Raw genomic sequence first — 26650 nt, forward strand, 5'->3', positions numbered from 1 at the left:
GCGTGGGAACGCGCATTGGTGGAAGCACTTATAGTTTCCGTGCGGGAAACTTTAAAATCGTCAGATGAATCTACAGCATCGGGTTCGCAGATTTCTTTTGGTTCCCAAAAATCGGGCCAAATGTTTCCTTGTCCAAAGCTTTTTGAGGATATTGTCAATGAACAATTGCGGTGCATCAAGCACATGCTAGTGCTGCCTAAGCGCTTTAACCACTTTACGACCACTCACATTGCTGCTACTGCGGCAATGTGGCTCGTTATCGTCCAGCAACGTAGACCTCGCTGGACTCCTCCCCTTGTGGGCGGCGCGCGCGCGCCGCTGGGGGCTCGCTCCCGCTGTATTCAGTTACAGCGGGAGTCGGGCCAGGGGAGGAGCGGTGGAGATCACCGCTGCTCTTCCCCCATCGTCGGGGATCGAGTGTGGAGATGTGTAAACAAAGCAGGCGGATCTCCTAAGTGACAGGCAGGGTTAGCATAGCTGAACCTGCGATCTGTCCCTGTGTCACATAGTCCCCTCCCCCCACACACGTCAGTAAGCACCAGGCATACATTAACCCCTTGATCACCAATAAAAATTAACCCCTTCCCTGCCAGTGTCATTTCTACAGTAACAGTGCATATTTATAGCACTGATTACTGTAGTAATGTCACTGGTACCCCCAAAAATGTCAGTCAGGGGTCCGGTCTGTCCGCCGCAATGTCACAGTCCCACAAAAAAATCGCAGATCGCCGCCATTACTAGTTAAAAAAAAAACAAAAAACAATAAAAATGACATAAATTTCCCGTAGTTAGTAGCTGCGATAACTTTTGCGCAAACCAATCAAAATACGCTTATTGCGATTTTTTTTTTTTTTTTTTTGAAATTTTATTTTTTCAAAATTGTCGCACTTTTTTTGTATATAGCGCAAAAAGTAAAAATCGCACAGGTGATCAAATACCACCAAAAGAAAGCTCTATTTGTGGGGAAAAAAAAGGACATAAATTTAATTTGGGTACAGCATCACACGACCGCGCAATTGTCCGGTAAAATAATGCAGTGCCGAATCGCAAAATATGGCCTGGTCAGGAAGGGGGTAAAATCTTCCGGTCTTAAAGCGGTTAAAAATTCGCTCATTGAGAATTTTTTTTGTCAAAGACATGTAGCTAAATACATTTTGGCCTAAATATATGACAAAAATCGAATATATTGGATATTTTTTAACTGTCAAAGTAGAAAAATATTGTTATTTTTTTTCAAAATTGTCGCATTTTTTTATTAATATTGCAAAAAATGAAAAGCGCAGAGGTGATCAAATACCACCAAAAGAAAGCTCTGTTTGTGGGAAAAAAAGGACGTAAATTTCGTTTGGGTACGGCGTTGCATGACCGCAATTGTCAGTTAAAGTCGCACAGTGCTGAATCGCAAAAAGAGGCCTGGACGTAAGACAGCTTGCGGGTTCCATTTTGAAACCAATATTTGTGGATGTCATCGTGTCACAGATGGTTACTGAATGGGTGAAGTTACTAAGAGGTAACTGGGAAGCTGAGCAGCTCCCCCCAGCGGTGCTGGAACTAATGGAGTCCTTGTGTTCACGTGTGAAGCGTCCCTGGATGCGGCTCCCCTCGTGGCCAGAGTGTCGGAAGTGGGGATTAAACGCATGGTGTGGTTTTAAAAAGCTGGTCTGCGTACCAGGCTTCCAAAAAGGCTTTGACAGATCTTCCCTATTTGGGGGAGAGGCTGTTTGGATTTTATGTGGACGAGTTGATCAAAGGCCTTACAGGGCCTTACGGGGAAGAGTACTCTTCTTCCTCAGTCCTCCTAAGGGCAAAGCGTCACGTCCTAGACGGGGGTGCCTTCCTTCACTGTTCATAAGCGTCTTTTTCTTAACCTCCGGGTTGCAAGAAAAATGGAAGCTGTTCAGGTCTTCTGGGAATTCCAAGAAGCCATGGTCTCAAAGACCGGCCAGTCCAGATTTTCTGACAAATCCTCATCTGCATGAAGGGGTGCCCACTTCTGGGGTGGGGGGACATCTTTGCTTCTTTCCAGAACTCTGGACTTCCTCGATTCAGGACAAATGGATTCACAAACTGATCCGATCAGGGTACAAGATCCAATTCCGGTCTCGTACATCGGACAGATACTTTCCGTCCAACCTGCGCCTCTCTCCAGACCGGTTAAGGGATCTATGGGAGGCGGTACAATAGCTGCTGTCGCAAGGGGTGATTGTACCAGTTCCCTCTCAAACGCTTTCAAGGGTTTTATTCAAACCTGTTTACTGTGCCCAGAAAAGAGGGCAAAGTACGTCCAATTCTCGATCTCAAGGCTCTGAACCGCTTTGTGCGGGTACAGAGGTTTTGCATGGAATCCATTCTAATGGTAGTGGCATCACTACACCAGGGAGATTTTTTGGTTTCCATAGATATCAAGAATGCATCTCTACACATCCCTATCTAGGCTGGACACCAGCAGTTTCTACGCTTTGCCGTAGCAGAAGAACATTATCAATTTGTGGTGTTACCCTTTGGTCTTGCCTCTGCTTCCAGGGTGTTTACCAAAGTACTGACCCCGGTATTGGCATTGTTGCACCAACAGGGAGTTGTAGTGCGGGGCTGTCTGGATGATCTCCTATTGAGAGCCCTGATGGGTGACTTGACCATCACTGTCAGCTCCCTACAAGAATTTGGGTGGACCATCAATTTCAAGAAAACTGCCCTGATACCTTCCTTGAGACTGGATTATCTGGGCCTGACTCTGGATTCAGCCTTGGTGAGGGTCTTTCTTCCCCTGGACAAGCTGCAGAAGTTGCAGGGGGCAATCCGGTTGTTGTTGGCAAACATTCTGTCCTCTCTGCAAACTTGCATGCGGGCCTTGGATCTGATGGTATCAACCTTCGAGGTGGTTCCTTTGGCTCAGTTCTATACCAGACCTTTGCAAAGGGAGATTCTGGTCAAATGGAACAAGGATTCCAAGTCTTTAGACACTTTCATTCGGTTGAGCCACAACACAAGATCTGCTCTGCTCTGTTATGGTGGCTTCCCTCTCCAGCACTATGCCAGGGCAAGTCATTCCTCCCGTTGTTTTGGACGGTGGTAACCCCGGACGCCAGCCTGTTGGGCTGGGGCAGGGTACTGGGGGAAGTTCTGTGCCCACGGAACCTGGACACTAGAGTCCAAACTACCCATTTTAAATGTTTTGGAGCTCAGAGCAATAAAGCTTTGTCTGAGCCACTGGATGACTCATCTGCAAGATTGTCCAGTTCGGAATCAATCGGACAATACCACGGCTGTGGCTTACATCAGTCACCAAGGGGGCACCAAGACTGTTTTGGCGGCAAGAGAGGTGGCCGAAATTTTGGCCTGGGCGGAACAGTTTGTTCCAGCTCTCTCTGCTGTGCACATCCCAGTCGTCATGTGTTGGATCACGGAGAGTGGTCCCTACACCTGGAGGGGTTTCATCTCCTGTGTGTCAGGTGGGGGACACCCGAGGTCAATCTGTTTTGCTTCTGGTCTAAACAAGAAGGTACAGAGGTTCCTAGCCAGATCTTGAGATCCTCTGGCCAATGCCACAGACGCACTGGTGGCTCTTTGGGGTCGGTATCGGCTGATTTATGCCGTTCCTCTGCTGAAACTTCTGCCGAGGCTTCTACGCAGAGTAGAGGTGAAATGGATTTCGGTCATTCTGGTGGCTCCAGACTGGCCTCGTCAGTCTTAGTACGCAGACCTAATAAGGATGGTCGCTGATTCTCCTTGGAGACTTCCTCTCAGCGAAGATCTGCTGTCTCAAGGTCCGAGCTTCCATCCTGCTTTACAGTCGCAGGTTTTAACGGCATGGCTGTTGAAAGCCAGGTGTTGAGGGATAGAGGTCTTTCTGACTCTGTGATTCCTACACTCTTGAAGGCTAGGAAGTCGACTTCCAGAAAGATGTATCATCGTACGTGGAAATCGTTCATTTCATGGTGCGAATCACTGACGGTGCACCCTCACTTGTTTTCTTTTGCTAGGGTTTTGGCCTTTCTGCAGAAAGGGGTTGAACAGTGGTTGACTTTGGGCAATATCAAAGGCCAAGTGTCAGCCCTGGCGATATATTTTCAATGCCCGTTAGCTACACATGCCTTGATTCGTACCTTCATTCAGGGAGTGCGCCATATGGCTCCTCCGAGATGGTCCCCGCTACCTCTGTGGTATCTAAATCTGGTATTTGTTCTTCAAAAGCCTCCTTTTGAGAACATTCTGGAGATTCCTCTACCTTCATTGTCTCAGAAGCTTGTCTTTTTTGTTGCTATCACTTCTGCCTGCAGAATGTCTGAATTGGCAGCGTTGTCTTGCCGTTCACGTTATCTGGTGGTCCACAGAAATAAAGTGGTACTCCGACCAAATCAATCTTTTCTCCCTAAAGTGGTTTCTGATTTTCATGTGAATGAAGACATCGTGCTGCCTTCACTCTTTTTCCTAAGCATCCTAAGGAAATTGCCTTGCATTCTTTGGATGTGGTTTGAGCGATCAGGGTTTACTTGGCGGTTACTGAGCCTTTCAGAAAATCAGATGCTCTTTGTCCTTACTGAGGGATCTCGTAAGGTATTGGCTGTGTCTGCTGCGATTATTTCCAGGTGGATCAGGCAGATTGTTGTTCAGGCTTTTTCGCTGAAGGGTCAGGTTCCTCCTTTCCCAGTGAAGGCGCATTCTACTAGAGCACTGGGTGCCTCTTGGGCTTTTCACCATCAGGTGTCAGTGATGCAAGTTTGCAAAGTGGCAACTTGGTCGTCTGTAGAATTTCGTAACCGTGTGCACAAAGTTGATGTGTTGGCATCTTCGGATGCCTCCTTTGGCCACAAGGGTTTGTGGGCTGCTGTTTAAAGAGAATCTTTTTTGTTCTCTTTGAGGGTGTACGTTTTTGCTAGGTGAGCTCCAGTTGTTCCTTTTTGAGCTCCATATTACCTGGTTGGCTACGTTTTAGCCTTTCGGGAGTTTTTTTTTTTTTTTTTTTTTGCATTGTCTTCCCACCCCTCATGAAAATACTGCTTTGGGACATCCCAATGGTCTAAGAAGATATAGAGCTGCGTCTGTTGATGAGCGATGGAAGAGAACTGGATTTTTGTACCGTAAAATCCTTTTCTCTGATGTTCATCAACAGACGCAGCATCCGCCCCTCTGCTTTTGAGTGTGTGGGGGTTTTTTGTCTTCTAAACACTGCTTACAACGAAATTGGTTGCTGTAGCAGAGTGTGTGGGGTTATTCCTGCGGGGACAGCCCCCATAGGTGTGTTTAAAGCTTTTTACTGCCTAGTGTCCTATTCCTGATTGGAGGAGCATAACCCAATGGTCTAAGAAGATTTGGAGCTGAGTCTGTTGAACTTCAGAGAAAAGGATCTAACAGTAAGTACTTTCTCCTTTTTAAATTCTAAACTTTTAATATATATATTTTAACATTGTGTATTTTTGTGATGATTGCAAGCTGTGATGTGTAAAAAGTGGTCAGGGGTACTTTAGATGCAGAAACACTGCTTCTGCACTAGTAATAGAGAAGAGTTATTTGTTTATCTGTGAAAAGTGAACTTGTCTCAACCTCTACATCTGTTCTTTGAGTTTCTCTAAATTCCCTCCATAGACATAAGGAATATGCACACATTCTCTATACTTCACTGCATAGAACAAAAAAGTTCCAGCTTAGTTGATTGTCCTTTGATTTAAATCCAGATGGTTACCTACTTCAGTTGCTTATATCTCATAGGTAGATTGAGCCCCCATTCACACCGGTGCAGCTTAAAAATTGGGGTACTTCATTGTGATTTCAAAGCTCCACATCAGTGCAATTTGCACTGCTGATTTCATTGAAGCTTGTGACCTTTGTCATCGCTTCGACCTAATCAGTTCCATTCCCGACAATGGGGTACAACTTGTCGTGCGGTTTGGAACTGTCAAATCGCTTGAAAATTTACACTGGTGTGAATGGGGGCTAATTATTATTTGAATCTGCATGTCAGCATTTGATAACAAGTTGTTGTTTTTTTGCTTTTAACGTCATTGTTTCCACAATTAAGTTCAAAAACATCACTTCAGTGCTAAAGTGCAGCAAACCAAAGTCACCATGAAGCAGCCATGTATCATACAAATTTTGATGCCCTTTTTCTTCAGATTGGGGCAAATTCTTGATACCAAATGACAAGAAGGGCGCAGTAGCCTCATGTGCATTACCTTGGGTACTATTTATTTGTAAATGGTAAATATAAAAATTTTAAAATCAAACTCATAAAGTCGCTTGGACATTAGGCCCTAATACAGAGCTTAGAGATCTGAGAAAGGGGGTATATCCCTTAAAATTTCCGGCTCTTGTGTCTGCTGTGGGGGTGTTGTCTAGATCTTCTACTGTATGGCATATCTTTAGTGAGACCTGATGTCCTGTATTTAGGAGTATTTTTATTTTTGCAAATAAAGGTGGTGCACAAGGCTGGTGCTCCCCTCTTTTTTTATGATTTCCATGCAAAACTAAAAAATGTGGGATTTTATGCCTGCGCCCTGGTTCACACTGATGCAATGCTTGCTGTGGAGGCATTCAACAGGAGGGAGGTGCCAGGAGCACAGAAGAGGGACCCGCGATGAGGAGGATCCGGGCCACCCTGTGCAAAACCAGCTGCATAGAGCAGGCAGGTGTAACATGTTTGTTATTAAAAAAAAATACTTTACAATCACTTTAGGCACTTGTGTAAATAACCACAGCTTTAAATCCAGAGACTTACTATAAAAGCCTTTATAAAAACAGTGATTGCTTCTGTAAAACGTTTTTAGCCCCTGGATTCAAGGTGTGTATTGTAACTAAGGGCTTGTTCACACAATATAAGTTGATCTGTGTGGGCATATACAGGTGCATCTCAAAAAATTTAGAATATCATCAAAAAGGTCATTTTTATTTCAGCAATTTATTAAAAAAAAATGAAACTTGTATATAATCTGGATTCAATACACACAGAGTGATACATTTCAAGCATTTTTTTTTTTTTCATTTAATTTTGCTGATCATAGCTTACAGCTAGTGAAAACCCAAAATTCAGTATCTCTTAAAATTAGAATATTACATTAGACAATAAAAAAAAAAAGGATTTTTAATACAGAAACGTTGGCTTACTGAAAAGAATGTCTATGTACAGTATAGTATGCACTCATTACTTGGTCGGGGCTCCTTTTGCATGAATTACTGCACCAGTGTGGCATGGCATGGAGGCAGTTAGCCTGTGGCACTGCTGAGGTGTTATGGAAGCCCAGGTTGCTTGGATAGCAGCATTCAGCTCTTCTGCATTGTTAGGTCTGGTGTCTCTCAACTTCCTCTTGACAAGATTCTCTATGGGGTTTAGGTCATATGAGTTTGCTGGCCAATCAAGCACAGTGATATCATGATCATTAAACCGGGTATTGGTACTTTTGGCAGTGTGGGCAGGTGCCAAGTCTTGCTGGAAAATGAAATCAGGATCTCCAAAAAGCCCTTTTAGCAGAGGGAAGCATGAAGTGCTCTAAAATTTCCTGTTAGAGGACTGCGCTTACTTTGGACTTAAAGCGGAGTTCCACCCTGGGAAAGTTTATTTAAAAAAAAAAAAAAAAAAATACCCCCGGGACAATCAGGGCTAGTGCATTCCATAATGGATAGCCTCTGATCTGTCCCGGGTTGCACTTACCTTTTAGAAGAAATACTTACCTTGAAATGTATTGTCCAGGGCTGCCATCTCAGGTGTGGGCAGCTTGAAGCCAGCACGATCCTCTTCTGCGTCCTCTACCGTCATCTTCGGTCCCACGATGCACTGCACCGGCCCCGCCGTCACTTCCGGTGCTGCAGCGTCATCCCTCCACAGCTTCTGGGCATGCCCAGAAGCTGTTTAGCAGGGTATGACGGCGCCTGCACCGGAACTAACGTCGGGGCCGGTGCAGGCGCATTGATTCCCGGGAGCGATGACGTTCAGCTCCCAGGAATCATTGCAAGCCAGGAAGTGACGAATCGCCATGGCTGCTGAGGGGAGGGAGAGGAAGTAAGGTGAGTATATTTTCTTCTAAACAAGGTAAGTTAAAAAAAAAAAAAAAAATTGCGATTATCCATTTGTTTTTCAGGTGGCCCGGAGCAAGAAGATGGAGCTAAGTATAATTTTAGGGTGGAACTCCGTATTAAAACACAGTGGACCAACACCAGCAGATGACATTGCTCCCTAAATCATCACTGACTGTGGAAACTTCACACTGGACCTCATGCAACTTGGATTCTGTGCCTCTTGACATTTCCTCCCAGACTCTGGACCTTGATTTCCAAATGAAATGTAAAATTTACTTTCAACCCAAAAAGAGGACTTTGGACCACCTGAGCAACAGTCTAGCTTTTCTTTTTCCTTAGCCCAGGTAAGACGCTTCTGCTTCTGGAGTGGCTTGGCACAAGGAATGTGACCATTGTAGCCCATGTCCTGAATACATCTGTGTGCGGTGGCTTTTGAAGCACTGACACCAGCTGTAGTCCACTCCTTGTGAATCTCCCCCAAATGCTTGAATGGCTTTTGCTTCACAATCCTCTCAATGCTGCAATTATCCCTGTTGCTTGTGCACCTTTTTTACCACACTTTTTCTTTCCACTCAACCTTCCATTAATATGCTTGGATACTGCACTCTGTGAACAGCCAGCTTCTTTAGCAATGGCATTTTGTGACTTACCCTCCTTGAGGGTGTCAGTGACTGTCTTCAGGACAACTGTCAAGTCAGCAGGTTTTCCCATAATTGTGTAACCTACTGAACCAGACTGAGAGACCATTTAAAGACTCAGGAACCCTTTTACAGGTGTTTTTTAGTTAATTAGCCGATTAGAGTGTGACACCACGAGTCTACAATATTGAACTTTTTCATAATATTCTAATTTTCTGAGATGCTGAATTTTGGGTTTTCATTAGCTGTAAGCCGTAATCTTCAAAATTAAAAGAAAGAAATGCTTGAAATATCACGGTGTGTGTAATGACTCTATATATTTGAGCTTTACTTTTTTAATGGAATTAGTGAAATAAATTAACTTTGGCAGAGACCCTGTTGCTTCAACTTAAAGCCGCAGGGGCATTCTTAGGCACAGCAAATGTATTTTCTTAATTTTTGTGTTAAGTTAACTGGTTGCCGACTGCTCACAGTATATTTACTGCGCCAGTCAGCCCCGGCCAGGCAGAGTGACGTAGGTCTACGTCGCTCGCCTGTCACTCCTCTTAGAGCCAATAGGGGGCGGGCGCGCGCCCGCCTCGGCTCGTTCACAAAGGAGTGTGGGCGTGTGACCGGCGGACCCGATGTCCGCCGGTCACACTACGATCGCCGGTACAGCGGGAGAAAGACAGAGCGGCTTATGTAAACAAGCCGCCTGTCATTCTCCCCTGTGTAAAAATGAAGATCAGACGGTTCTACTATGTAGAACCGTTGATCTTTGTTTTTACACTAGTAGCCATGTCCCCCTACAGTTAGAATCACGCCCCTAGGACACACTTAACCCCTCCCTCTCCAATACAGTTAACCCCTTCCCGGCCAATGTCATTTTTGCAGTAACAGTGCATATACAGTGGGTACGGAAAGTATTCAGACCCCCTTAAATTTTTCACTCTTTGTTATATTGCAGCCATTTGCTAAAATCATTTAGGTTCATTCTTCTTCCTCATGAATGTACACATAGCACCCCATACTGACAGAAAAACACAGAATTGTTGACATTGTTGCAGATTTATTAAAAAAGAAAAACTGAAATATCACATGGTCCTAAGTATTCAGACCCTTTGCTCAGTATTTAGTAGAAGCCCCCTTTTGATCTAATACAGCCAGGAGTCTTTTTGGGAAAGATGCAACAAGTCTTTCACACCTGGATTTGGGGATCCTCTGCCATTCCTCCTTGCAGATCCTCTCCAGTTCTGTCAGGTTGGATGGTAAACGTTGGTGGACAGCCAATTTTAGGTCTCTCCAGAGATGCTCCATGTGGTTTAAGTCAGGGCTCTGGCTGGGCCATTCAAGAACAGTCACGGAGTTGTTGTGAAGCCACTCCTTCGTTATTTTAGCTGTGTGCTTAGGGTCATTGTCTTGTTGGAAGGCAAACCTTCGGCCCAGTCTGAGGTCCAGAGCACTCTGGAGAAGGTTTTTGTCCAGGATATCCCTGTACTTGGCCGCATTCATCTTTCCCTCGATTGCAACCAGTCGTCCTGTCCCTGCAGCTGAAAAACACCCCCACAGCATGATGCTGCCACCACCATGCTTCTGTTGGGACTGTATTGGACAGGTGATGAGCAGTGCCTGGTTTTCTCCACACATACCCCTTAGAATTAAGGCCAAAAAGTTCTATTTTGGTCTCATCAGACCAGAGAATCTTATTTCTCACCATCTTGGAGTCCTTCAGGAGTTTTTTAGCAAACTCCATGCGGGCTTTCATGTGTCTTACACTGAGGAGAGGCTTCCGTCGGGCCACTCTGCCATAAAGCCCCGACTGGTGGAGGGCTGCAGTGATGGTTGACTTTCTACAACTTTCTCCCATCTCCTGACTGCATCTCTGGAGCTCAGCCACAGTGATCTTTGGGTTCTTGGTAGCTCAGTTTGGCCGGACGGCCAGCTCTAGGAAGGTTTCTGGTCGTCCCAAACATCTTCCATTTGAGGATAATGGAGGCCACTGTGCTCTTAGGAACCTTAAGTGCAGCAGAAATCTTTTTGTAACCTTGGCCAGATCTGTGCCTTGCCACAATTCTGTCTGAGCTCTTCAGGCAGTTCCTTTGACCTCATGATTCTCATTTGCTCTGACATGCATTGTGATCTGGAAGGTCTTGTATAGACAGGTGTGTGGCTTTCCTAATCAAGTCCAATCAGTATAATCAAACACAGCTGGACTCAAATGAAGGTGTAGAACCATCTCAAGGATGATCAGAAGAAATGGAAAGCACCTGAGTTAAATATGAGTGTCATAGCAAAGGGTCTGAATACTTAGGACCATGTGATATTTCAGTTTTTCTTTTTTAATAAATCTGCAACAATGTCAACAATTCTGTGTTTTTCTGTCAGTATGGGGTGCTATGTGTACATTCATGAGGAAGAAGAATGAACCTAAATGATTTTAGCAAATGGCTGCAATATAACAAAGAGTGAAAAATTTAAGGGGGTCTGAATACTTTCCGTTCCCACTGTATATAGCACTGATTACTGCAGTAATGTCACTGGTACCCCCAAAAGTGTCAAAAATGTCAGTCAAGGGTCCGATCTGTCCGCCACAATGTCGCAGTACCGCAAAAAAAATCGCAGATCGCCGCCATTACTCGTTAAAAAAAAAACACCAAAAATGACAAAAATCTTTCCCTTTGTTAGTAAACGCGATAACTTTTGTGCAAACCAATCAAAATACGCTTTTTGCGTTTTTTTTTTTTGTACCAAACATATGTAGCGTAAAACAATTTTGATTTTTACATTTTTTTGGGGGGAATTTCATATAAAAAAAAGTGAAAAATATTGTTATTTTTGCAAAAATTACGCTCTTTTTTTTGTTTATAGCGCATGATCAAAAAATTGCACAGGTGATCAAATACCACCAAAAGAAAGCTCTGTTTGTGGGAAAAAAAGGACGTGACATTCGTTTAGGTACAGCGTCGCACGACCGCGCAATTGTCCGTCAAAGTCACGCAGTAAAAAATCGCAAAAAACCCCCTGGTCAGGAAGGGGGTAAAATCTTCCGGGGCTTAAGTGGTTAAAAGGCTAGGTTGGGCAGATTTTGTGAATGAATTCGGAACAAGCTACATCCTGATGTCTGGTAAATCGGGAGACCCCTTTAGTAACAACGTGATTATATCTTCCATATATTCGCGGTGCTACCAGTGACCAGAAGAGCCCAGGAGAATGAATGTGTATCTATTGTCTTCAATTAATAGGTTGTCTTACCTTTTTTTTTATTTTCATTTTGCACTGCTACATCATGTAATTTCAACAGTACTTGGAGGTCTCTTTTAACCTACCAGTTCCGTACACCTGTGCCTGTTACAAGGAGATTTGATTGTCCCAGTAAGAACCCTTAATGATTTTATGTTACCGAGAATGAACCAGGAAAACCAGAAATGCGGATTGGGCGGTGGAGGTGAGTATAGTAACAGTGACGAGAGGTTCTGGCAGCTCAAGTTCTCAGGAGATATAAGCCTGCAGGTGACTCAGCCTGCTAGACTCTTCCCACAATTGCACATTTATTTTTTCTGGTGGTATTCATATTTTTATTCTGATTCTCAAAAAACTGACCATCACTGATTCTGTTGATAATGATAGTAGTATATTAATAGTTTAATGATAGCATGTTTGTATGCATGTGTTTTCCTTTGTGTCATGAGCAAGAAAGTTATTTTTATACCTCTGGCTCCAGTTTCACATAACCGCTTCAGCAAAAATAATCTTGAAGCTTGAGCACCTTCACTGTTACTAGAAGCAAAAGCCATACTCTCTGCGCTGCTTAGTCAAAAAAGGAAAAACAACTCTTCGAAGTGAATGCTAGAATTGTAATTAGTTCCGGCAGACATAAACATTTCTCTGATCCTAAGTTTTTTGGCCAACGTCCTTCTAGAAAGTGTAAGCGATAAAATTTACTAGCATAATCTCTTTACTCTGCTGTGTCTTCGCATTCACTAATTATATGTTTGGCTTAAGTGATTATGTTTTTTTTTTTTTTTTTTTAACTAGAAATTGCAACAAACACAACCTTTTGCTTTTAAGCAATTGGAAAATGTATAAGGTAGCAAGCAATAAGGAGCAGATGCAGAAACTGTACAGCACCATGAGCAATGTTTTTGTTTTTTAAACATGCTGTAGGAATATTTTAAAGCATAACTGTTTTAGTGTGAAAATTATTTGTGGATTTTATATATGATTATCATTTATTTGTGGAATGGGCAGTTATTGGAAGTATCAGGGTAATTAACTGAATATCCATGGATGACTAGCTCTACTTAGTAATGTTTATATGAAAGAACCAGACTCGCTGTGAGATGCAAAACAAGTTTTTTTTTTTTTTTTTTTTTTTTTTTTCTAACCTAATTTTGCTCTTTTTTTCAGGACTGGACAGATCCAAAGGTTGAAACAAGGATTCTAGCTATTGTGAGTATGGTCTCTTCTTTCGGGCTTTCTAGGATGAGGTTTATATTCTTGTCTGCTGCAGTGGTCTCTAAGTAACTATTGTTCTGACTCTAAAGTGGCACAAACTGACACAAAGGCATAGCATCACACCTGAATTGCCATGATGTCTTATCGGGTTTCATCAATAGGTAGCGCTGAAGGCAGTACTTAAAACTGGGTATCTGTGGAATTGGAGAACCCCCTTCATGATACTACATGGAGAGACAGAAGCAGATCTGTTATTTTTAAAACCCGTTTGAATTACCCCATTTATAGTTAAACATTTTTGATTTATTTGCATGCACCTTTGAGCCAGCAGAATCAGAAAAAAATGTTCAGTTATCTGCGGAGACAGAAAATAGAGATTAAAAATTAAAAGGAGCCTATTTATTAGAGTGGATACAACTTTCTATGAGACTGCAGTACATGGTTTACTCCACACTGTACATGTCAGTGTGGAGCCTGGGATGCCTCACAATGTTCATTCTGCACGGTGCTGCAGAAAGAGTCCTGTAATTGGTGGAAAGATTAGTCACATAACAGACAGGTTACTTGACCCACAGCAGGAGATTCATCTGTCTGTGCTGTTAACATGGATGGAGGAATCGGATTAGCTCAGTCCGCAAAATGAACAAAATAAATATATATGTATGGCCAGCTTAACTCTTCAATTCTGGAAGATGGGTGCATGGGGCAGTTTGTAGGAACATGTTGGGAGGAGACTAGTGCTCCGACAAATTTCTTATTTCCAGTCCCTCCAGACCTCATTCTCTTGGTGAACTAATACTGCAACTTTCAAAACTCGCTCAACTATGCATTTAATGTAATTTGCACCTGGAAGAGTTTGCATCATATGATCAGCCTTCTGACTGACCTCAGTGGATAGAAGGAGATGCAGCTAGCAGACTGTAGACCCACAAGGCTCAACATGAACATTTTAGCAGTAATTGTCAAGCTATGAGTTAAAGAGGGCCCTGATATCACCAAAGGACCACACACCATGTTCAGCCTATGTAATGCTTGAGAGTACTGTCCGAAACAGATCTAATAGGGAAAATGCAGGTCAGAGTGTGAAGGTACTTCATTATTGGGTAAGGCTCAATTTTACTATTATGTATTCCAGCAAATCATGTCACTTGTTTAATAATAATAATATATACACACACCAACTCTGTCCGGAAAGTATCCAGCCTTTGTTAAGATAACAAGAATAATTTGCGTGACATTGATGTAACCTGGCAGACCAGGAGAATGATCTGGAATGCGCATGTGTGAACAATTTTGACTTCACTGTATTAGTCAGTGGGGCACTAGAACGTTGAGTGAGCATGTGTACTGTGTGACTGTCGCATTCAAAATGACTGAGTGAGTAGAGCTAGAATAGGTATCAAATTTTTTATGTTCAGCTTGAAAATTATTCTGCGGAAACTATTCGGAAGGCTTACGGGGACAATGAGAATGTAACGCAAAAAATAACGTGTGGCACAAACCCTTCAGAGATGGTCGACAATTTATTGAAAGTTATCCCCATTCTCAAGGCCTGCAATAAGCAGAACACCTGAGACTGTTGAATGTGTATGGGCAGCAATCAATAAAGAGAGGCGACTGACTGTGCAAGAACTAGAACTTGATCTGGGGATTCCAAAAGCAATTGTCCGAGATTTTGGCATGAAACCTACGTCCTATGTACAATGTTTCTTGTATCTTCAACATACAGTATGGCTCTATTTTTCATATTACATGGCTGAATAGTTTCCGGACAGAATGTATATATGTATGTATGTGTGTGTGTATATGTATATTTCTAGGACTGCCTCTCCCTCATCATTCATCATCTGTTGCTTACTATTTTTTTTATTTCCTTAGGCACACCCTCTCTGTGCTTCGTTTTATATGGACTCTGTGCCATCCCTTCTATTTTTCCTTGTTTGATAATTGATACTGATGAAGTCCTTTCTTTCCAGTGTGAAAATATTTGTGTCATATGTAAGAGTATCCTGAACTGCAGTCCTGAGAGCCTCCTCAATCAGACGGCAACTCTGGAGCTAGTGCAGATCCATCCTAAACCTTCAGACGGTTTGGTGAGACAGATTCTTTTAAGGTTTGGGGAATATTGATTGTCAACTGCAGGTATAGAGGCCAGCACAACTCTGTTAGACCTAGCATTGGTAAACTACCCATTCACCTGGTACCAATTCTGGTCCAGTGTTGTTACTCATGTAGCAGCCACTTGTATATACAGTATATTTCCAGCAATCAAAGACCATGATTGTCGGCACATATTAACCATGTCCCTAATTTAGATATGTATGGTTTATCTGACCTAAAAGGACTCCGCATGACCACTCCTTTTTTATGTGTAATCGTCTGAATTATATAGTTATTGTAGGGGTCAATCTGCTTATAAATCATAAGGCCTGGACATGTATCTGATGGTATGTTGCACCTTATCAAGATAGGGACTTTTGAGTAGTCCTGTTTGAAATGCAAAGAGCTTAGGGCCATTTCGAGGCTTTCAATCATTTTGACACTATTGGCCTATAAATAATATGGACACTGCTGTGTTAAGTTGAAGCAATTAGAACTTTTTTCTTATTTTAGATAGACTTAGGAAGGATTAGAACCCTACCAGATTTTTATTGCTGTCTGTGAAGTTGAGCTTTGTCACCAGGACAGAAAGTTAGGGAAATAAAAAATTGTTACAGTGGTCACCAGAACAGGCAGTAAAAAACAAAAACAAATCTTCTATGGACCTCTGTGTGGGTGATAACTGCCTTAGAGGGGATTTCCCTTACTTTGGAGAGATTTCCTATCACTTTTTGTTGGGTCTTCAGATTAATGCTAGCCGAAAAATCGTTCAAACTCATTTTTGAAAACGAAAAATCAGCCGTGAGAGCAGACGACCGTGCCATCATGTAATGACCGAATTTCGAACAATAAATCATTCAATGGACATAAATGAATCCCTTTTTCATTCAGTTTGTCACATATGCCTAGTGCAAACAATTTGGTCAAGAAACACATTAACCTCTCAATTTATCGTTCGTTTGGCGGAATTTTCCAAACCGGTCCTTCTATTTTTCGGCTCTGAAAAGGAAAAACCGATTTTCTAAATGTGCCCATTAACTGGACCAAATGACAGATTTTCGAACGATTTTTCGGCTAGTGTATGGCCAGCATAAGAAGTGAATGAAAAAAATAAAATGAAGTGGTTTTAACACTTCACTACTCTAAGCTAAATAAAACCTATTTTGCTTTACAATTTAAATTAAGTTTCTTTAGGAGCTTAACAAATGTTTTCTTTCTACTCTGTTACTATACATTAACCATCTTTGTTTTATACTTATTATGTAATCTATGACCAAACATTTCCAAAGCACTATGGCTTAGCGAAAGAGCTGGCACTGCAGAAGTAGCTCTCTTTCAAGCACAGCTGTCTCTCACTGAAACTGGTCTGAACCATACAATGGGGAAAATAATTTGCAGATTTTGTAAGTTTGTTCACTTACCAAAAAATGAAGGGTCTATTCTTCTTATCATATATATTTTAAATGATAGAGACAGGATATAAACCAAAAATCCAGGAAAAAAAACACATGATACAAATGTTATAAGTGGAGTTGCAGTTCAGTGAGTAAAATGATCATTTGATCCCCTACCAACCAACAATTCTGGCTACAGTATGTGATACACAGATTAGTCCTGTCAATTTAAGAAAGTGCTCCTAATGACAATCGTTTTGTATAAAAGACACCTGTCCACAGAATCTTTCTTCTATTCAAACCTCACATCATGGGTAAAACCAAAGAGCTGCTAAAGGATGTTAGGGGCAAGATTGTAGACTTGCACAAGGCTGGAATGGGCTACAAGGCCATCATCAAGAAGCTTGGTGAGAAGGAGAGAACTATTGGAGCGATTACTCGCAAATTGAAGAAATACAAAATCACCATCTATCCCTCGTTCTGTAGCTCCAGGAAAGATTTTGCCCCATGGGGCAAGGTTGATCAAGGGAAAAATGAGGGATCAGCTCAGAATGGGAGGAGCTTGTAAATGATCTCAAGGCTGTTGGGACCAGTCACCAAACAAACCATTGGTTTCACAATACCCTGCCATGGATTGAAATCCTGCAGTGCCAGTAAGGCCCCCCTCCTCAAGAAGGCACATGTACAGGCCCGTCTGAAGTTTGCCAGTGAACTTCTAAATGATTCAGAGAAGGATTGGGAGAAAGTGTTGTGGTCAGATGAGACAAAAATTCACCTCTTTGGCCATAATTTGACTTGAAGTGGGGGGCACCGAAAGTAGGTCTATTGGTGTTTAGATACAAATGCAAGCTGGGGAGGTTTGTCACCTGGTCCAGGGACCCTTTAGGCCTTTGTGCTAAATGTTCTGGAGATTCTGTAATATCAGTTTCACCTAATTAATGCATTTCCTCATCTGCAGAGAGAGCCTTTCCTTTTTTTTTTTTTTTTTACACAAGTACACACAGTTGCCTCTTCTCCTTCAACCTCAACCAGGACATCGTCCTTCTCACCTTTATGTCTTGCTCTGAACAATTAGAAGGAACTTTTTCCCTTCTCTCTCTTCATGGTACGTGCGGTGAGAGTCTACCTCTCTGCTGCAGCCTCTTACCAGACATCCAGTTCTTCCTTTTTGTCCATTCCCCAAGGTTTCCTTGGGGTGGCTTCCTACTTCACCATTGGATGTTGACAAGTCCTCAATTGAGCCTTTGTTCTAAAGGCTAGTTAGTGCTTCAGGGCACTGCATCTGTTTGTCAGATTTGTAAGACTATCGCCCAGTCTTCTGTTCACAAGTTTTACATTTTTTTTACCAGGCGTATGTTTGTTTCTGCCTCATCTGAAGCCATTTCTTTTTCAAGTCAAATGTTTATTGGATTTTTTGAAAATGCAATACAGTAAAAAAACAGTTGTTTTACAATACAAAATAAAAGTGTATCAATGACACATTGTTGGGAAGTTTAGTCATAGAGCATCAGATATCAAATATTTGGGTTTGTGTATAGCATGTCTTATTTTTGCAGGGTACAAACTGGTACAGAGGAAGGAAAAAGGGGAAGTAAGTCAGAGGCAAAGTAAAATACTGTTATCAGAACATATGCCAGACCATGGTTGCCATAGTTTTTTCAACTTTTTTTTTAAATGTCTTTTGTACGTATAATATTATTTTTTCATATTCGTAGGTAGTGTTGGCAGATGCAACTACTTTTGATAGTTTTGGGGCTTCATCTGATTTCCAGTGTCTGGTTATTACCATTTTGGAGGCTATTAGTATGTGGACAGTTACCAAGCAGTAATGGAGGAGGAATTTTTCCGGAGGAGGTATTTTCCCAGCGTCTGTTAAGTAGTGCCAGAGCTGGGTTTGGTGTAGATAGAATGCCAGTGACAGATGATATAAGACGGAATATCTTATTCTAGAAACTTGTGAGGCTTTTGCATGACCATAGGATGTGATAAAGGTTGCCTTCTTGCCCACATCTGTGCCAGCACAGGGATGATTGGGAGGGAAAAACCTGAGCTAGGTTGAATGCCGTGAGATACCATTGTGAAATTATTTTTTGAGAGATCTCCCAATGATTTATGCACCGTGCAACAGTGTAGGTAGATATAAAAGATTGGAGCCAGTCTTCCTCTGAAAATGTTCATAAGTACTTTTCCCATTTCATCATAGGGCTAGTTTTGCAGAATGTGGTTTTACTGTGTAAGGTGTTGTAAAAGAGTGATATACCTTTTTAGGGGTGGATGGTGAAGATGAGTAGTACTTGAGTATCGGTATGGATACTCTAACTGTTGGGATAAGATATTTTCCCACAAACATCTTGATTCGGATATGAGTACAGTTCAGAAGATGGAAGGTTGTTTTGGTCAGACAGTGCAGAGAAAGGTTTAAGAAGGCTGTTTTCTAAAATATCCTCTACTGTATATTACAATTGAACCACTTCTGAACAGACATGTTTGGGATGTGCTGATGCCATTTCTTTATCCATTTGTTACATTGGCCTGTTGGTATCTTTTGTCGTGTTGCCCACCCCTCACTTAGGCTGATTTTGGACATCTCATTGTTAAAATGTGTCTTGTACTGTACAATTTAAAGTATAACTAAAGGCACAATTTTTTTTATATTTTTTTTTGTTTGTTTTGTCAGTTTTGAACAGAATGGAGAAGGATTGGAACACCTGTCAGTTTTTATTTCTGTCTGTGTCCCCAGGGAGATACGTCCTCTCTATTTGTCCTGATTACCAATATCCTTAAAAGTTAAAGTAAAAGAAAATACCAATTTTTTTTGCTTGTCCCCAGAAAAGAAATGGAGAGGAAGTCTTTCAATAGGGACACTAGTTCTGCTGACCTGGGGGCCCCCAAAAGATTGAGAGATGGAAGTAACCATCTCAGAAAGGTTGCACAAACGCTGGGCTCACAAGGTTAATGGTGCATCAAAACTTTGAGGTGGTGGTATACAAAAAGCATATAAATACAAAAATTTCTAAAATGACTATACACTGGTGCGTTAGTCATCCGTGATGATGGAGTGACCCTGGAGACCTGTGTGGGTAAAGGATTGCTGAAAATCAGCACTACCCACGCCAACACTCCACCCTTCCCGCTATCCCTGGTGGCACGGCTTCCACAGGTAGGGAGTGATCTGTCACCAAGAACTTGTGATCACTTCATCTAACCTTGGAAGCCAAGGTGCCATGGCATTCCAGTAACAGGAACCAAATCTCCGTGGCTAGCAAGGTAACTACCAAAGTGCTGTAGCTGTGGGTTCAGTGGCAAATGGCTGTGAGGACAATTACCGCCAGGATTCCTTGTGATGTAAACTTGATGATAAAGCGTCACAGTTCATGAAAATGTAAATGTCAAAATCACAAAGACAGGATAAATGTGAAAACTTAGTAACCTGTGCGTTGGGGTCCATATAACATTAGTAAACTCAATGAATCTGTTTTCACCTTTATCCTGTCTTTGTGATTTTGACATTTACATTTTCATGAACTGTTTACATCACAAGGAATCCTGGCGGTAATTTGTCCTCACAGCCATTTGCCACTGAACCTACAGCTACAGCACTTTGGTAGTTACCTTGCTAGCCACGGAGATTTGGTTCCTGTTACTGGCATGCCATGGCACCTTGGCTTCCAAGGTTAGATGAAGTGATCACAAGTTCTTGGTGACAGATCACTCCCTACCTGTGGAAGCCGTGCCACCAGGGATAGCGGGGAGGGTGGAGTGTTGGCGTGGGTAGTACTGATTTTCAGCAATCCTTTACCCACACAGGTCTCCAGGATCACTCCATCATCCCGGATGACTAACGCACCAGTGTATAGTCATTCTAGAAATGTTTGTATTTATATGCTTTTTGTATACCACCACCTCAATAAAGTTTTGATGCACCATTAACCTTGTGAGCCCAGCGTTTGTGCAACCTTTCTGAGATGGTTACTTCCATCTCTCAATAATTTTGTTAAGTATTTTTTGGTTGCCTGAGGTTCCCGGTTTTAATTAACCATCAAGGTATAGTTGTTATTGCTCACACCTACTGAAACAGTAAGGTCTGATTCTCCTCCTATCCCAGGTTTTAAGCTTTTTTCACTTCGCCCCCAAAAGATTCCCTTAATTTGCCGGGATATCCTCTCACTTCTTGACTTGCTTATGGGAGAGGATGGGAAGGTAAATTTCCCCAATGGAAAACAAATTGCAAAATTAAACCTTACAGTTATGATCTTCCCATACTCTATCCAAAATAGAAAAAAAGTTTTTGCCTATAGTTCTACTTTAAGCAATAAAAATAATAATTTTTGACTTGGCAGTAAAATCCTTTTCTTTTAGTACTATAAAGGACACGGGTCCCTCCCCTCTGTACCTTTTATGATCTTCATATTGCTTTCTACAAGGCTGGGGCTTGCTAGAAGTGGGAAGGGTTGTTTGCGGGTGCCCTTGTGGCTTTTTTGCAGGTTCCAATTACCTGAAGGTAACTACATTTTACCCATAAGATCTGGTGTCCTGTATTGTACTTCAAGAAAAGTAGTTTATTGGCAAGTCAAAAATTCTATTATTGTAGACCAGTATTTAAGCCGTTTTGTTTTATTGGATTGCTGCTTTAGATGTGAATTACTTTAGAGGGATAGTGAGTTTCCTTAGGAAAGATATATTTCACTATTGTGGTATTTTAAACTCACTAATGACTTATTTTTATGTCTTAGGGCCTTGTAATTAAATCCACTTCATCCGGACAGCATTTTGTTGGCCAAACGGTACCAGAGGTCAGTTTAAATCACTTGTTACCAGCTGCAAAAGCATAAATGGAAATGGTTACTGATAATTGTGGGTAGAGCTGATTACTTGGAGTATTAAACTTGGTTGGTGTTCTGTTTAGAACTAAAATGACACTGTTATAAAACCAGTATGGTGACATTGTTATTGCCTCTTGTTTACACAAATCTTGAGTTATATACATCTAAAATGTACCTGTTACCTACTGTCTCCCATGGTGATGCATATTTGCTACTGCACATATACAATTGGAGCAAAGCAAACAGCATGTTCCTAGCAGCACATGGACTATGAATTAAAGTAGCTGTAAACCATCCATAAATTAAAGTGGAGTTCTGCTCCCCTTAAAAAAAATTAAAAGTCAGCAGCTACAAATACTGTAGCTGCTGACTTTTAAATAGTAGAACTTAACCTGTCCAGGGAGCCCGCGATGTTGGCACCCGAAGCTGATTTACATATATGCTCTCGGATGCCGCCGCCATCCAGGGTAAGGGAACTTAGCAGTGAATCCTTTCGACTTCACTGCTGGTTCCCTAGTGCACTTTGTAATTGGCCCAGCGGTGAAGGAAAAAGGAGGGGGGCTAACTTCCGAGGGACAGCGCCGAGGCGCTGTCTCCCAGGAAGTGAGGAAGAGTACCTGTCAAAAACAGGTACCCGTTGGTGCTGCACATGTGATTAGTTATGACACCAGCCATTAGATGGTTTCACAGTTTGGTGGAAGATGCAAGCAAATGGGACAGTTACATTCCTGGAATGCCGGGATTGCTAACTGATTTTTTAAAGCATTAAATCGATGAGTTTAGTTTCACTTTATGATTTACTGCTGTTCAGTGGCTCTAGGCTTCAGCAAAATGCCAGCCCCCAGCAAGAAGAAACGGGAGCAATGCTGTAGGCAATTTATAGCACACACTAATGTTGGTACCATAATTTATCATTGTAGAATGTATGGTCCTTCTAAAAAAACATTTTTATTTATTTTTATTTTTTTATCAAGTTGTTTAAAGTTCTGGTTTACTTTTTCTAAAGCACCGGCTTTCATAAGCAATTGCTTTTTTTTTTTCTTTGCTTGTTTGTAAGAGGAACCCATGTTGTAGGATTACAACACTCACCCTGTTGGGAGACAGGGGCAGAGTGTTGTCGCTCCATAATCACAAGTACATAATCAAGGACATTTATGGCAGAATCACCAGGAATTATTTTTTTATAAGCTTTTAAAAACATTCACTAAGACTTCTAAAATTGTATCAATAAGTTATTGTTATGGGGGCACCCATGCGTGCTCACTCCCGGGCCCTGCACGGTGTCTATGAAATGCATATAGAGTGGCTTGGCCCCATCCCCCTGCTCCCCCCGTCTTTGGCTCTTGCTGCTGTATTTGAGCCAATGAGGAGCAAGAGAGCCGTTAAAGCCTAGGATCTCGTGTACATTGCTGGATCAAGATCCGGCTCGGGTATGTATTTAGAGGGGGCTGTGGGGAAAGCTGCTTGCAGAAGGTATTTTTTACCTTACTGCATAGAATGCAGAAAGGTAAAAAACGTCCTACCTTTACAACCACTTTAAACACCATATGATTTTAAAAATTGAGATTTAGTAATTCAATTACATCTACTTTGACCATCTGCAAAAGAATATCTAGTCTGGCTCTGACTGTTTAAATAGTTTAGTTGGTGGCTGGCTATACAACATGTAGGTCAAATACCATCTTTACTGGCATTGTATTTACATTTAAATTTATTTGACTGGACTTCTGTCAACTGAACAAAAAAAACCCAGAACAAGTACCATACCTACAGACTTCATTTAATAGACACCAGATGACAAAATCTTACTTGCATTGCCAGTAGAGTCCACCTAAATCAGTTATGGTGATGTCAATTTACTCTTTTAATTAAGATTTTATCGAATACAGTGCAGCAGGTAGTGTGGCAGTCTAAGGCAGAGGGAGCAGCGATCTCTGGTGAGGACTTCTTGCTCTTTTTTGATGGATAAAAAGTGTATTTTTCCACTGTCCACCATCTGCCAACAAATACAATTTCTCTTTTGTTCATTATGGATACAGCTCCTGATCATCTTAACCATTGGGTTATACTGCCCACTATAGGAGTAGGGCACTAGGCAGAAAAAAGTCTGGCTAAACCTATGGGCAGTCCCAGGGGGTATACTTCCTCTCTCTGCCCAGTCAGGAGTAAGGACCTAGTTCCTTGCTAGGATCTCTGGTCCTGGCAATTTATTTATTTTTTTTACATCGATTTTCGTTTGACTGAAGCATTGCTTTGCATGCCTTGGATGTGGTACACTGTTTCTGCTCATGGATGGACCTCAGGAAAGGGTTGTCCGCTACCTCTGCGACCATTTCCAGATGAATCAGACAGACGGTGGTTCAGGCCCAGGGCCGGACTGGCTTACCAGGATACCGGGAAATTTCCCTGTAGGCCGGTGGCCCTGGGACCACTTTGAGATGTGGCCACTCCCCTTTGTAATCGCGGCCGCTGGCCGGCCCCGCAGGTTATGCGGAGTCGAGCTAGCCGCCGGATGTGAGCGGCATGACGTCAATATCCGGCGGCGGTCGACGGATCTGTCAGCCAGTCACTGCCTGGCTGCACAGCAATAGTGGTATCCCTTCCCTGAAGTTCTCTCCCAGGCTACCACACAGACACCGGTGACCGGCAGTGCGCTGAGCTGCCCTGCAGTGTACAGGTAAGAGTTGTGGAGGAGGGACCTTGACCTTTTATATTGCATTTGAGGAGGGGGGGGGGCAGGCAGCATTGTATTAGGGAGAGCAGAGGAGGGGGAGCAGAGCAGGGGATCAGCATTTGTATTAGGGGGAGCAGAGCAGGGGGATCAGCATTTGTATTAGGGGGAGCAGAGGAGCGGATCAGCATTGTATTAGGGGGAGCAGAGGAGGGGATCAGCATTTGTATTAGGGGGAGCAGAGGAGGGGATCAGCATTTGTATTAGGGGGATCAGCATTGTATTAGGCGGAGCAGAGGAGGGGGATCAGCATTGTATTAGGGGGAGCAGAGGAGGGTGATCAGCATTGTATTAGGGGGAGCAGAGGAGGTGGATCAGCATTGTATTAGGGGGAGCAGAGGAGGGGGATCAGCATTGTATTAGGGCCCCTAATACAATGCTTATTCCCCTCCCCCTAATACAATGCTGATCCCCTCCTTTGCTCCCCCTAATATTATGCTGCCTGCCACCCCTCCCCCTAATACAATGCTGATCCCCCCTCCCCCTTAACAATGCTGATTCCCCCCTCCCCCTAATATAATGCTGACCCCCCCCCCTTCCCCTAATACAATGCTGTTCCCCCCTTCCCCCAAATAGAATGCTGTTTAGCAGGGGAGGCGGGGGGGGGGGCAGCATTGTATTAGGTGCAGGGGAGGGGATCAGCATTGTATAAGGGGAGGGGGGAGCATTGTATGAGGGGGCTGAGGGGAACAGCATTGTGTTAGGGGGAGGGGGGATCAGCATTGTATTATGGGGAGGAGGCAGGGTGGATCAAGCATTGGTTTAGGGGGCGGGGGGACAGCATTGTATTAGGGGGGGAGGGGGGAACACCATTGTGTTAGAGGGAGAGGGGGATCAGCATTGTATTAGGGGAGGGGAGATCAGCATTGTATTAGGGGGAGAGGGGGGGTCAGCATTGTATTAGGGGGAGAGGGGGGGTCAGCATTGTATTAGGGGGAGAGGGGGGGTCAGCATTGTATTAGGGGGGGGGGAGGAATCGGCATAGTATTAGGGGGAGGGGGGAATCGGCATAGTATTAGGGGGAGGGGGGAATCGGCATACTATTAGGGGGAGGGAGGATTAGCATTGTATGAGGGGGAGGGGTCAGAGGGGAACAGCATTGTATTTGGGGTAGGGAGACGGGGGGATCAGCAGTGTATTAGATAGTGGGAAGGGGGGTCTGCAGAGTATTAGATAGTGGAGAGGGGGGGTCTGCTGAGTATTAGATAGTGGGGAGGGGGGTTTAGCAGTGTATTAGATAGTGGGGGGGGGGGGCAGCAGTGTATTAGTGAGGGGGGGGTCGGGTCAGCAGTGTATTAGATAGTTGGGAGGAAGGTCAGCAGTGTAATGGATAGCGGGGAGGGGGGGTCAGCAGTGTATTAGATAGTGGGGGGTGTAGCAGTGTATTAGATAGTTGGGGTGGAGGTCAGCAGTGTAATAGCGGGGAGGGGGTCAGATGTGTATTAGACAGCGAGAGGGGGGTCAGCAGTGTATTAAATAGCGGGGGGCAGCAGTGTGTTAGATAGCAGGGGGGGTCAGCAGTGTGTTAGATAGTGGGGAGAGGTGGGTCAGCAGTGTATTAGATAGGGGGGCAACTGGGCTGTTCCTAGAGCCTGTGGCCTCCCAGGTGGGCTGTCCCTGAAGCCTGCGCTGCTCCCCCAGCTTCCCCCCCCCTCCCCCAACAAGGAGTAAGAGAAAGAATAAAAAGAGAGAATACATGGAAGAGAGAGGAAAAGCGGGGGAGGAACAAAGAAAAGGAGAGAGAGAATAAGCGAAAGAACAAGAAAGCCGGATAGAGAGCGAGATGGAAAAAAAAAAGAATTAGGATAGAGAGAGATAAAAGGGGAAAAAAAGGAGAACAAAGAGAAGGAGTGGTAAATCCTAAAATGTACCATATGGGGTTTTAATTCTGTATGAGTGGTAGGGACCAAGAGAGCGCTAAATGCCCACTGGTTAGGGGCGCAAATGACTTGCCTTGCCGTGGGTGCTGACAACCCACGCTACGCTACGCCACTGGGGCTGGTATAAAATTATATCCAGGGCTGGTTTTTTTATTCCCAGTCCGGCCCTGTTCAGGCCTATTCCATCAAGGGTAAGTAAGGTTCCTCTTTTCCCTGTCAAGCCACATTCTACTCAGGTGCTCAGTGCCTCCTTGGCCTTCCATCATCAGGCGTCAGTGACGCAGGTTTGCAAGGTGGCCACCTGGTCGTTGGTGCACACTTTCACAAAGTTCTATAAAGTGGATGTGTTGGCATCTGCGGATGCTTCCTTTTGGCTGCAAAGTCTTGCAGGCTGCTGTTTAGAGGACCTGATCCTCTTGGAGGGTGTATCATTCTTTTCAGGTGGGCTCCAGTTGTTTTGGTTGAGCTCCTGTTTTCCTGGTTGGCTAAAGTTTAGCCTTGGGAGCTTATTTTTTGCTGTTTCCACCCCTTATGTTTAACACTGCTTTGGGACGTCCCAATGGTTAAGAAGATCGGGAGCTGTGTCTGTCAATGAACATCAGAGAAAGAGTTTAAGTCAAAAATCCCATCTTCCTTTTACATA

General features: G+C 43.2%; 1 protein-coding gene across 1 annotated transcript in view; it reads left to right on the forward strand.

Annotated features, from left to right (window-relative positions):
- CNKSR1 (connector enhancer of kinase suppressor of Ras 1) overlaps nucleotides 1-26650 on the forward strand; it is a 108732-nt gene that overhangs the window by 19462 nt on the left and 62620 nt on the right. The window contains exons 5-7 of the mRNA XM_082247305.1: nucleotides 13032-13073; nucleotides 15056-15172; nucleotides 21307-21366. Of these exons, the coding sequence (XP_082103431.1) occupies nucleotides 13032-13073; nucleotides 15056-15172; nucleotides 21307-21366 (219 nt within the window). The remainder of the gene's footprint in view (nucleotides 1-13031; nucleotides 13074-15055; nucleotides 15173-21306; nucleotides 21367-26650) is intronic.

Source organism: Pelophylax lessonae, assembly GCF_965119305.1.
Source record: "Pelophylax lessonae genome assembly, chromosome: 2".
Taxonomy (NCBI): Eukaryota; Metazoa; Chordata; class Amphibia; order Anura; family Ranidae; genus Pelophylax; species Pelophylax lessonae.